General features: G+C 36.9%; 1 protein-coding gene across 2 annotated transcripts in view; it reads right to left on the bottom strand.

Annotated features, from left to right (window-relative positions):
* SCAF11 (SR-related CTD associated factor 11) overlaps positions 1–13433 on the bottom strand; it is a 46511-nt gene that overhangs the window by 24993 nt on the left and 8085 nt on the right. For both annotated transcript variants that reach the window (XM_034062826.1, XM_031048034.2), the window contains exons 2-3: positions 6270–6348; positions 5282–5436 (exon numbers count right to left, since the gene is read on the bottom strand). In XM_034062826.1, the coding sequence (XP_033918717.1) occupies positions 5282–5436; positions 6270–6330 (216 nt within the window). In that variant the 5' untranslated portion in view covers positions 6331–6348. The remainder of the gene's footprint in view (positions 1–5281; positions 5437–6269; positions 6349–13433) is intronic.

Below are 13433 nucleotides of genomic sequence, written 5' to 3'. Positions count from 1 at the left end.
AGCAACTCCTCTCTTTCGAGGCTTCTGTTCAGGCAGCATCAAAGTTACAGTGAACGTACACCATCCTTTTGGGGAAAGATTTAAAACAAGAAAAAAAGCCCCTGGGATGGAATGAGTCCAAGCAGCAGCTATCACTTTTATTGTGCACACAAGGAAAGAAGGGTGTGGGACGTGTCACAACCTTAGAAGAACACAGCTTCATACAGTATGTTTAACACAGCTGTTAGAAAACCAGAACATGTAGTATTTAATGTCATCAAAATCACTAGAAATTCATAGCTGGTATTTGTGACTTTGTTTCCCAATGGTCCTTTTCTTGGAGAAACACAGAATAGTGGCTCAGCACACTTCAGAATGTCTTCAATTGGGTTACTCTTCATAGAAAACTACTCAGAATGCTCATGTTAAAACTGGTAACTCTGTAGTGATTCATAATTTCACCTATCTTACAACTTCCAAAGAATTCTCTCCATAAAATATATACGCATTCATGAAATCCACCACCCCTGAAAAGCTCATATCCATAAGCATGTGTATGTTTAGCTTTAAGTTAAAAAAAAATAAATTATTTCATAGTATTTTGTTTTCAACAACCCCTTAGAAAAAAAAATCGTGCTTTAGCTCCAAAGGCATAACTTCATGTTCAGTATTCCTGTAACTATGACCATACCTCAAAACAGGGATCTGTAAACTCAAGGAATAAATGTCCCTTATTTTAACTGCATCCATTTCAAACAGCCTTTGAGCAAAGTGTGACAGACAAAGGGCTGAAGCAGTTACTATATTCCAGCTAGGAGTGTCAGGAAACTAGACAAATATGTCAGGAAGCTACACAAATACGTGCAAACTAACCCCAAAGCATCTGACCGATAAAGTAACTTTGGCAGGTATCTCCATCTCATCAAGTTCCATGATACGAGGTTTCATAATAAATAGTAACAAGATGCAAGTATGGAATTAAAAGTTGCTGCAGTAAATCCATTCTCCTAATGTTTTCTTTTGTTAGTTTGTTGAGTTTTTTTTCTCTCCCCACCAGTAGCCCATAATCAGGACAGTTCTTCAACTATTGCATTGAAAAGCTGATCCAAAAAGAAACACGATCCTGCACTCTTTTTACTGCTTCTTTATTAGAGAACCTGTTAAATAATACCAGATTCTCGTAACTAAATTCAGGCTTAAAGGTGATATTTAGATTGCAAAAGTAATATAGGCTTTTTAGTGTACTGTTATTACTAGGTGTAATGAAATGTACAGGCAACTCCACCTCCAACTTTGGAGAAAAGGGAGACCATAACACTACACAGTGAGAAAAAGTATAATTAAAGTTATGCTTTAGGAAAGAACTATTTCTGACACGAGATGCTAGGACTGGCTGGGGTTTTTTTGAAATATCATTTGTGGATAGTAAGGATACAGAGCACATAAGAACAGAGATTCTAGTCTCAACACCTAATCAACAGGCAACCTAGGTACAGTTCGGAACAGCTGTCTTCTCTCTACCTACATCATGCAGTTGGCTAGTCCTTAACTTCCAATGCAAAATTGCCATAATGTGTTGACAAGTTGCGTGTCACTGGCCTTCATCTGTCACTGTATTATTGGAAGAGCTGAAGTCAAACTCAAAAGGGCTCAAACTTCTGCAATGCACTTTAACAACATCATTCATAAGCTGCTGCATGAATATACATGATAAATCACAGAATTATGAAGGTTGGAAGGGACCTGTAGAGGTCATCTTATCCAACCGCCCTTAGTAGGGAAATATGCCAAGAACAACTGTATACCACAAAGACAAACAGGTCACTCGAAAAAAGGTATCTGTAGTCTACATTTTCTGAAAGAATTTGACAAGTACAGGGGTTTTTTTTGTGCAACACTTCTCAGATGTGTTGTCTGTGTATGCATTAGCTTGGATACACTTGAATAAGGTTTTTCATTTCTGTGGTGGTTTTTAGGTATAGTGTTTCTTTTAACATATTTGGCTTGTCAATGTAATCTTACTCCTGCCCACAGTGGTCTGTATTGCAGATCACTGTGGATGTTATCACCACATAAAATAATTCCTTCCTATATCCCTTAGGACAAAAGAAATCCAGTTCAGAAAGAATACACATTAAGAATTCCAGTCACCATACCAGTAACTGTTTACCCTCAGAATATACCTGTGCAGTATACTCTACATGATCAATAATCTAAACGTTATACTAACACAAAAGACTATTCTAAGAACAGAACATCTGCTAGAAATGTAATGAAAAACAGCTCTTCGTGCCTACTGCTTAATTTTATTAAGTCAAGCACTGATACTGCAGAGGGCCTTCCTGAATATGCTCCAATGCTTTGGAGAAGTTACAGCTGAATGTACTTCACTTTCAAATCCTCCAGATGAGGAAAAATGAATGAAGGAAACGCACAAAGACTGAGAGATATAAGCTTAGCTGGGGAGGGTCACTGAAATCTGTCTTTCACACAACCACTGCGATAATACACTGACAACACACTGAATCTTTTCTTCAGAACTCTTCCCTCATGAAGAGGAATTTATAGAAGAGCAAGGACAGAAATCTCCAATAGTTATTTGCACTCTGAAGAAAGGAAATTAGAAAAAACTACTATAAAGTAGATTAAATATTTATCTCCTCTAATTTAAGAACAGTTTCTTTTAATAGAATACAAAATAAGTACAGTTTTCCTCTGATACATGCGGGCAAGATACTGTTGCTGCTAAAGCAGTTTGCTGAGGTGGTTCTGGCTAATTTGCCATCTGCTTGCCTTAGTCCTAGTTAAGTTTCCTTCACATTAGCATTACTTAAATGCTTTCATAACTCACAAACCAGAATATATGTGCTTGTTAACTGAAATACAAAGTGGAAGCATATCAGGAAAATATAGGCTAAAAAATTTAGGTTTGACCCAACTAGTTTTAATCTACTAGTGGGACTACAGACAAGAAAAACACATAATGTAATTACTTCCCTTTGGGTAACACAATAGTATCAATAATGATTGAAGACTCTAGGTAGGGTTTAGGTTTTTTACTGGATTTTGTTGTAGCTTTTCCATCCTCTCCTTTTTCTACATAAAGCAATAGCCAAACTCGTTCTCTGTTATGTGGGCAGAATAATGTCATGTACATCTTTATGCTGAAAGCAACACTTTGCTTACACTATTGATCCTTCAGCACTCCCACTGAAGGCTGTGTCTAATAATCTGAGCTCCAGATTTAGTGCCTTTTACTTTTTATGAGTTTCCAACACACCAGTCTCCAGCTTGAAACTCTCCATTAGTAAATTATACAAAGTAATTTTTTTAAAGAGCAAATAATTTTTGCATCTTCATTATTCAAAGTGCTTTAATTTGACTACTTGTCAATTACTTAGTTTTTGTTAGTTCTGATCAACCAAGAACTAGCAGAGAAAGCTAAACCTTACAACACTTAAAAAAAGCCAAACCAAAAAACATTTACTTACTAAGTATTAACAGAGACACAAAACCCACAAGGCATCAGCATGCTTCAAACAGCCACATGCTTATAGTATGTTTCAATCATTCCAAGCTGCAAAACCTCATATGCTGCTCACAGCTGAAGCTTCTGAACATCTGTCAGGCAGTTTCCAACATCTGTTTTTTTCTTCCCCCCTTTACTTTTAATGAAAACTATGGAGTTTCACAAGCTCAACAGGTCCAACTGTCAAGCATCCTCAGAACAGGAAGGCTGGCTGATTTTATCCATCAGCTGTCACTAATGGAAAGAAAGAGTAGAAGCCTTACATAGCTTTAAAAACAACCCCCCACTGATTTTATGGCATCACATCTACTTTATCTGTAAACTCTATAAGAGCAGAAGTCTTTTATTCTATTTGGATAGTACTTTGTGGGGGGGAAAAAATGCACTGACATGACAAGAAAAATGTTACATCATTCACTTGTCTCTTTGAAACAGGAAAATTTCCCTTCCTCACTGGGCTTAAAAGCATCCGTTAGACAATGTCAACAAATTCAAATCCAGCAGCAAGCCCTCCATCTGCCATACATGTCACTATTGTCTTTCAGCTGCCATTATAACAACCAGCTAAGGAAGTGAGAATAAAATTGTGGATGAGAACTTCCTGTTCTCATATAAATAAAAACACTGCAATTAATCATTTGCAGAGCAGAAAATCTGACATCAGGAGATTTAATTTATTATGTAGTTTGTGAATCTAAAGCAAGTTTAATCTAATAACCTTGTTTCAATATGCTGAAGTTCACATAAAATCTTCAGAAAGAAATGATTTATGGTACTGTTAGCCTTCAGCAACAAATAACACAAAAATCAAGGTTAAAAATATAATAAGTAAAAGGTAATACATGAGTATATTGTATGTATACATAGAGTGTTGTCAACCTAATAAAGGATATACTCAAACCAAAATCCTTATTTACTTCAAAAGGGAATTTATTGTGGAGAAACAAAGTAGTGGTCTCTATTACAATAAGCAACCAATTCAAGTGCACAGAAGCAGGACAAAAACCAGCATCTCATCTGAGCACACCCCCCCTTCCAATATAGTAAGAAGCAAGTCTATTTTGATGTTTTATATTGATAATAGAAAAACTTGCTGAAAAGGTAGAGATAACAAAGACTCAATGCAATGATTACAGGGCAGATGTGAGGAAAAAAGTATTAAATAGAACAAGGTTATCAAGAACTTGTTCAACAAATCATTCGTCTTTAAGGTTCCAGAACTATCTAAAAGGTACTGACATAGATCAAGTCATAACCATATTTACCCACAGGCATATTTAAATCGATTTTATTAAAATTCAGAATAGTACTAAACCTTTTAGCTGAATTCTCTTTAGAGTTAGAAAACTAAGGTTTTATCAGACTCATCTTGTAGACTAACATGAACGCATATTAGTTCCAGCCCTAAGAGCTGACAACATGACAAACAGCATAAGGGATAACAAAAGCAAGTTAATGACACTCCAGTATTATGACATGTATGTAATATTGTCTGATCTTTCAAATGGCCAACACTAATTTTTACTAACCCCTAATCTCTAGAAACCATCGAAGTCAGGATGTCCAGTGAAAGAAAGCAAAGTATTGCACTAAGGAGAAAGTTTCCTATGATCTATTTTGATCTGTTTATAAAACTGGTCACTGAAACACTTCTGTGCGAAGTCAGAATGTGTAACTTATTTTTCTTAAATAAACAACAAAGCAAACCTGTAGGCATTAGATACAGTAGATGTCACTGAAAAACAAACCACACACCTTAGTTCTCAGTCTTACCTCAGCCCATTTAAGAATACAAGTCATGCAGAAGGTATGACTGCAGTTCTCAGGAAAACCAATCTCCTGTTCTAGAAGGCAGTTCAGACAGATGGGGCATGTGTCACCATCATATAACGAAGTAGAACAGGAATAGCTTTCTTCATTTTCTTCACCTGGTATTATTAACATTGACACTTAGAATTTTTGACAGATTTTGAAACAAAGTCCTTCTAGACTTTAATCATAAGGCAATAAGATAGATTTTCTGTATTTAAAAGTAAGTTAATCATGTTTTCAGTTCTAACAGAATCAAGACACTGTCCAGAAGTAATTAAAGGAACATGTTTCTGGTGAAAAACATTATGCACCATTTTTCACAGACTGCTGTACCAATATTTCCCATAAAACAAAGGAAAGTTAGCTCTAGTGCTATTTAAATAAAGAAAGCATCACAGTGTTTCCTATTGGTCACATTGTCATTTAAACGTTGTTCTCCCAAGTTCTTCCTCCTCTGACATTTGCACTCTCTCCATGAAATAAATTAGACCAGCTTATTCTATATTCATTATCTTACATACACATGGTCTACCTTTATTTCAGTTTACCAGTCTTTGAATTATTTTAATCTGAACATCTTCAAATATTTATCTAATCATGTACGTTACATAAGAAGTGCTCCCAATTTTGTTAAAGTCAGAAACTGTTTTCAGGATAGAAAAATGCAAGAACTTCAAGGAATTTTACTCTAAATTAATTATTTTTTCTGAATAACAATTGCTATCTCAATTTTTGCTCTGCTACTAGAAATTAACATGTTAAAAATAGAAAAGACAAGAAAGGATTTGGGGACCCCATAGGTCAAAGAAAAATATTATGCTAAGATAGTGGTTTTGTTTACATAACTTCTTTCAAAACAAGGAACACTAATTGAGAGCAAATGTACAATTTGACCTTCACAACTTGAACCTGAGTAATGTACTTGAGTATTTTCACACACAGACTTTACCTTCCATGCCTTCATGCTTCTGACCCTCAGTATCTTGAATACATTGCTTTCTGTTCTTCATCTTCTTTCAAAATGTAGTCTGGGAAATACAGAAATAGTTTACAGTTATTTAGATTGCAACTTGAAATTAAAAATGACCACTATGGATTTAAAGAGTGCTCTCCATTTCATCACACCTTTACAGAGTAGAGACACGATGGAGAGTTAGCTATAGATCATTTGCAACCTGTTTACAATTTATGAGCATCATTAATGCTGTCTGGTACTTCCAACTTGGAAATTGCTTTTGTTCAACAAATACAAAGGCCAGCAACAGTGCTTTTATTTGTAAAGGTTAAATGCATCGCTAAGTTTCTATGCAAACCACCCCACCTAACAGCACAGCAACTAACATCTGCGAATTGCTCTTCACAGATGGCGGAAGCAACAAAACTAAACACACGAGTACTGGAAGAGTTAGCTGCTTTCACACCAAGTATCACCATAGTAGTGACATGTGGGAAAAATGAAAGCAACTTATATTTGCTTGCTTCTTATTTCTGTCATACAATTAGAACTATTTGCACTCAAAAAAATAAAGGAAAAGTTACATCACCTAACAAGGGACAGGTCACAAGTGCAAGTGCACTGGAGTGCCATGAATGGGGAGGATGTACCTTTTAACTGTTCTGCAAAGGAGCAGTGTGAAATAACATGGACATAGAATACCTTGGGGATCCACATCATAGAGGCTGAAAGAATTCAATCTCACTAAGAAACATCAAGGGTATGTTTCCTTGCAGGCTCATCTACTACATGCAGAAATAAATGCACTTGAAAAACAACATATCTACACCAAGGACTGAATCTCCTGCATTTCAGACTCCTGCAGTCACAGCAGAGATGGTATAGAAGCACCTAAAGCTCCAATCCAACAGCCATAGAGGGACCAGCAGTTTTCTTTGGAATTATGTAAAGCTTTAAAAATTATTATTTAAAAGGACAACTCAAAACTTCACAAGAGACTGAAGAAGTCATAAATCAGCAAGATCTGCTATATTAGCACTCAAACCTGAAGCAAACCAACTGAGATTTCAAGCCCCTTACTCTTTAATGCCTTTAATAGTCTTAAAAAAATAAAAATCATTAGGATAAATGCCACCAACTGCAGAACAGTTACCAGCACTAGTATTAATGCAAACTATATTGTAGTGAATGCTATAAGTTATGTGCAAGTTCTGTTAGAAGAACCACCACTGATCAGATCACCAGCTGTTATCGTTTGAAGGCAAGACAAAACACAACAAAGCCAAACCACTCCTTTAAATTTTATTGCCTTTAACAAGCAAAATCTGCATCAAATTAGGACAGGTATGACCACCCAAACCACAACTGAACTTAAAATATTACACCAAGGCCTGTTGCTTTCACTCTGATTTGCAAGAGGATTTAAGTGGCATTGGTCCCAGAAGGCTTAAATCACACAGTGGTGTACGGCATACATGCCTTTCTATATAAAACATAAGAATATTCCTTGTGCTCTACATTCTGACAAAACCTCAGCAATGCTCTATAGAAGCACAAAAAAATACACAAGTCATGCTCAAACCTCTCCATACTCTACCCAGGACACCTCACAGCTGAGACAGTTTAAAACTAAGATCAAGAATAGCACTCTGCATCCATCCACAATAAAGTTTATACAGACACAATCTAGACACCAAATTGTAACTTAAGCAGTAGCTGTAGAGTTCATGCTTATTAGAACAGAGATTTTGAGTTCACTATAGCAGATTACAGAAACAGAACCCATAGAAGCGCTTCAGATTTGTTTTTCCCCAGAAAAGTAACCTTTTCTCCATTCTACTCTTTCTAGACACAAAGGCATCCCGGAAATTCCTGCAGTTACAGTAACTAGAAAAACAGATCTTAAGATTTTGACAGAATATCAGTAAACCCAAGCTCTGCAGCAATTGAGAACATTCATGTGGTGTTACATCACTCTTCTCACAAACTCAGTATTTGAACAGATACCGAGTGCTGCTAATGCATTTCACAGATCACTTTGCACAGCACAACTTTTCTGTTTGACACTGCATTTTGCACAACACAGCACAGAAATTTAAATATAAACATTTCTAAATAAAGTAAAAGACATCATCAAAATTTACATACTATTTAAACACATTAACTTTGGAAAGACTATTTTCTCCCCTGCTTTACAAGGGGCATCGCAGGCCTTGGAATACTGGAAGAGTTAACACTAAAGGTTACCATTAGATTTATAAAATAAAAAACTGAGTTAGGAAAGGAGAACACAGTGGTTTAGGAGGAGCAGAAAGCACAAACCCCAGAACTCTTAGTTGTCCCTAAATGTGACATAATCCTCTAGATTCTTTTGAACTTTGAGAACATTTGGAAGTATTTCTCAGACCTTATCATTCCAGCTGCATGCCACACAATGAACCTGTAGTCTTGGTTGGAGGGTGGGGAGACAGTGAAAGAAGCAAGATCTTTTTTTTTTGCCATTTTTCCAGTTACCAAATTGTATGAGCTCACATGAAGATCACATTATGTCCATAACCCATAGCTGTGTCCAATCAGGTTAATACATATTTGAAGACTGCTAATATCCACAGTACTTCTACCACATTCTATTGACTTGTGACCAACACGTTTTAGTTAGGATCATTTTAATTGTTGATATGAAATATTAGAAAGTACGCAAGACTCACTCATGCAAGATACTTGACAAGACAGCAATAAGCACTGTGTTACATTACTGCTGACAAAAATTGAAATCAACCCCTCTCACAACTCCATAGATAAAACACTTTCTAAGAATGTCTGAAGACAGCATAGCATTACAACCAAGATGCTACTTTTCTGTGCTTGTAACTTCCTTTGTAAGAGAAATGCCCTATTTAAGTTCATATTTGAGATAAATGGAAGAATAGTTTAGCATATTGAACTGAAAACAATGAACAAGGACATTACCACAAGTACATACCACTGCCCCATCCCCCTGTTATTTCAAAGTAATTAAACATTTATGTTTCTAGGTTACCCTTCAAAGGAAATTCCTGTTCTTGTCTTCACAGAAGGCAGATGCCAAACACATCTACCACCAAAAATTCTTAAAAAGAGTTAACTGTAAAATGTAGGAATACATTGATCATTGTCCATCTGAAGAATGGAGCTTCCTAATGTACTTAAGCAACCCCACAAAGCAGACTGATATGCTTTTTACACACTTAATCTTCTGTATCACAAAAATACATGTGGTTTACCTTCTCTAGTAACACAAACTACATCATGCAATTTATGACCTAAAAATACAGATGTATTTCAACACTAATTCACTGTGCAGGCAGAAAGAAAAGACTTGTTCTGTTCAAAGTCATGTAAATGAGTTTCTTACTAGACTGAAATTTATTCAGTAAAATCTTAAATTAAAATAGAAAAATCACTGGATGAAAATCCAGAGTAACCTAATTATGAGTAACACAGAAAATCAGTATGTGCCTCCTTTTTGACTAACTCTAAAGACAAAGTCTTTATGACCTGTAAATAAACTGCAAAAGCTAAAAGTACACTCTACCTCTAATACAGAGACTATCTAGGGACCCACCTACACACAAGTACACTTGCTCAGTCTGAAAGGGGAATGGAAATCAAGAACACGTGCAGCAAGATCTTCAATAAGCAAGTGCAAAATGATGTCCAAAGCTAGCTTATTATTGTTCCCTTACAGACTGACCTTAGGAAACATTTGTAATTAACCTTTCAAGTTCTTAGATTTTGCATCAATACTCATAATAGTGACTTACTTGTGCTGTTCTATTAAAAAGATTTTATTTCTAAAAGGATTTGTGGCACTTAGTTGTGTTCTGACTTCTTTAATAATTCAAGAAACAAACAGTTTCAAATACAAGTCAGCCATACAGTTTATTTGCTTAAGAAAACAACAATTTAACACCCTTTACTCCATCAAAATGAATTCTTGGGCAGTATTAAGCAGGGCTCTATTTCACCCTATGCATTTTGATGGATTCTTGAAAACTTCTGCCAGAAGCCCTGTGCCACCTTGGAAATGGGCTGAGGAAAACAGTATTTCCAATGGCAACTGGAAATTTGGAAAGCCTTTGGCTTATTTGTATTGCTGAGCATAACACAACACATACTCAAACCTCCCCCCTCCCCCCCCAAAAAAAAGACACTATTGGGTATTTGCAAAAGTATATCAAGAACCTTCACAGATCTTTTTATTTGGAAAAACTTTTAACTTGTCCAAAGAGACTGGAAACTTGACTTGTTTCAAGTGACAATTCAGTGATGTTGTTTACCCTCCAATAAATAAAGGCTAAACTGAAGATCTGGAAGCCCTTATCCTGGATTTGCTCCTTTGTGTAGTAAAATCTCATGGCCCAGAACATTAGCGAGAATTGAATCAACAGGCACACTCAAAAGAGGGCTTTTAAAGAGGATCTCTACTCTTTGTATGCTCAAATTGCACCTTGTCTGCATTCCCAAATGGAATGCCACAGAACCAACAAAGGTGAAGACAAAGAAAAGAGACTAGCACCATACTTTGGGGAACAGAAAGAAAAACCTTCTTCTATAGGTGGTTTAAGCCTATTCATGTTGATCCAGTGTCTTGAAAGAATCAGTGCTATTCAAGCAAAGAGACACTGCTGATTTAAAGACTCCTTCCAGACCCTTTAAGGATGCAATTGCCCAAGAAATCTAATCTAACAGCTTGCTGCCACCAAAAGAAGCAGCTCTGTTTCTCACCACTAGTGATGGTGAGCAGACTCAGCTAAGAGCCACATGTCTGCCAAAGACATTGCAAGTGACAGAACAGGAGAGGGGGAGGAAACACATAAAACAGGATTGCCCCTTTTGGCAGTGACAAATCAAAGCACTGCAGTGGATATCCTGCTCAGGAATTCTATTTCCACATCCTAGCAGCAAGATAATGACAAGCACACTTACACTACAGATGCTGTGGCTACGGCTATACCCATGCTAGATTCAATGCTTTCATTTCTGTGGCTACCTCCACAATAACAATCTGAATACTCTGGATGCTCATTTCCAGACCGCACTCACAGAAGTATACAGGATAACATTATAACTGCCTCCTAAGCAAAGAAGGAATGCACAACTCAATGGAAATGTGAAAATACAGCTTGAAAAACTGCTGCTGTGGCTCAGATGCAGTGATTATCATCCAGCAACCTATCTGACCATCCAAAGAGACAGGAATTTCAAGGAGGAATTAGAACCTTCCAGTGGACACGCACACAAGGTAATCTCCCTCCTGTATAAACCTTATAATCATAAACTGGCTCAAAATATGCCATAGAGAACTTATCATGGTAACTCAAGGGAGTAGGCAATGCTCCTCACTGAAGTTTAACAAAAGAGTACCTGCAAGACATAGGCAAAACATCAGGGCAGTAAGAAAGATGTCATTTAATAACACCTCACATATTCGAGAATATTCTATAAACTGTGGGAGACACACCAAGTCTTTTACAGAATGTTACATGCTGAAGTGCAGCAACATATCAGATTGAACTCTACAGTCCAGCATTTAAAACACTTTCATTTACTGGTCATTATAAGAAGGTGGTCAAACACTGTCTGCTGCACCATTTCATGTATCCATGCCCTGACAAGTCATGATGATCCACAAGTTTCTTTAGTATTCTACAATTACTAACAGTACCCGACAAATACTTTATTCACCATAGGTTACTCAGATGTCTAAGGGTAAAGAACTGCGTTCTAGCTCTACTTAGGAAAGTCCCTATCCAAAAAACTTCAGTACAGCACAGAACTAAACAGACTACTTGGAAAAAAAGGGCAATGTACTTATATAACAAAACTTGTACTTTGTTGTTAACACTTCTAACAGCATGGTGCTAATTTAATGCTCTTAAGAGTTACCATCAAACCCAAAAGAAACACAAAACATAACAGATTTACCCACATGAAAAACTGAAGATAGTAACAAAGTATCATCAACAGGTACCTACTAAGGAACTTTCCATCTCTCTCTGTACTGGGAAACTCATGCATGGCACAAGCACCTCTCCACCTCAGACTCTCAGTCATGCAGCTGGCCCCTGATCTACCAGGCTACACATTCCTCTCCTTCCTAAAGTAGGTGGGTTTTAGCTAGTAATAAAGAAAAATAAGGATGTAGGTTACACGAGAACCATTAGCACTGGGAAAACAAGCAGTAACAGAACAAACTCAAAAACCTTGTGTAAAAAGCCAACTGATAGTAAAGCTATCACAGCCTTCAGTGAAATTCCAAATCCCATCCCAAGAAACCATCCAAAACAGTGAGCCATTTTATCACTCTTAAGTAGTAGATAACTAAAGACAACACAAAGTTTGTGAAACATTGTATCACCCCTCCTCCCCACAAATAGGACACCCATGCCAGGGCTGATTTGCTTGTCAGAAGCAGGAGCATCCACATAACTAGTGGGATGACCCACATAAAGACCGATACTTCTGCAAGCCAGAAGAGGTATGACAGTTGACCAGAACAGTTAAAGCATCAAAGGGATATTCTCTTTGTCAAAAACACACTGAAGAAAGTTTCCCTGTGCATATTAGTTCTCACCATTTCAGGAAATGAGCCCCATTTCCTGAAAAAGCTCATGAAGAAGTGAAAGAATGCTAATTACAAGCTTGCACAGCAGTCAGCACCTCTCAAACATGGCAAAATTTGAGTTTGGTACTAAAATAGTTACCTTACTGGCACTGATGAGTAGCCATCTACAGAAGGCAAATTTAATTTTCATCTGTCTGCACTATCAACCATAAAATACTTTGTTCCACTAGAATACATCTATCCTGGAAGTTTTGAATGTCTCTGAACTCATTTTAAGGGCTTATACCCAGTAAGCAGGAAGGAGAAAATGTAGTTCAGCAGGTTCCTCCAAAGTCAATCAAAATCAATTATCCCCCAGCATTTTCAGCATCTGCCAACAGCTGTGAGGTTACTCACCAGACCACATGACATTACAGGCCAAGGTTTAATGAAATGACAGCTCTGTACTATCAGAAAGCTCAGGGTGACCATTGACAACCAAGATGGCCCACTGCTTAGGCAAATTCAGTTGGCAGACTGAGAACTAGATGAAGTTAAACTTACTAGTCAGC

The sequence above is a fragment of the Melopsittacus undulatus genome, chromosome 5 (assembly GCF_012275295.1).
Source record: "Melopsittacus undulatus isolate bMelUnd1 chromosome 5, bMelUnd1.mat.Z, whole genome shotgun sequence".
NCBI classification, from domain to species: Eukaryota; Metazoa; Chordata; class Aves; order Psittaciformes; family Psittaculidae; genus Melopsittacus; species Melopsittacus undulatus.
Note: the sequence above shows the minus strand (reverse complement) of the source record. Positions and strands in the feature narration are given on the sequence as shown.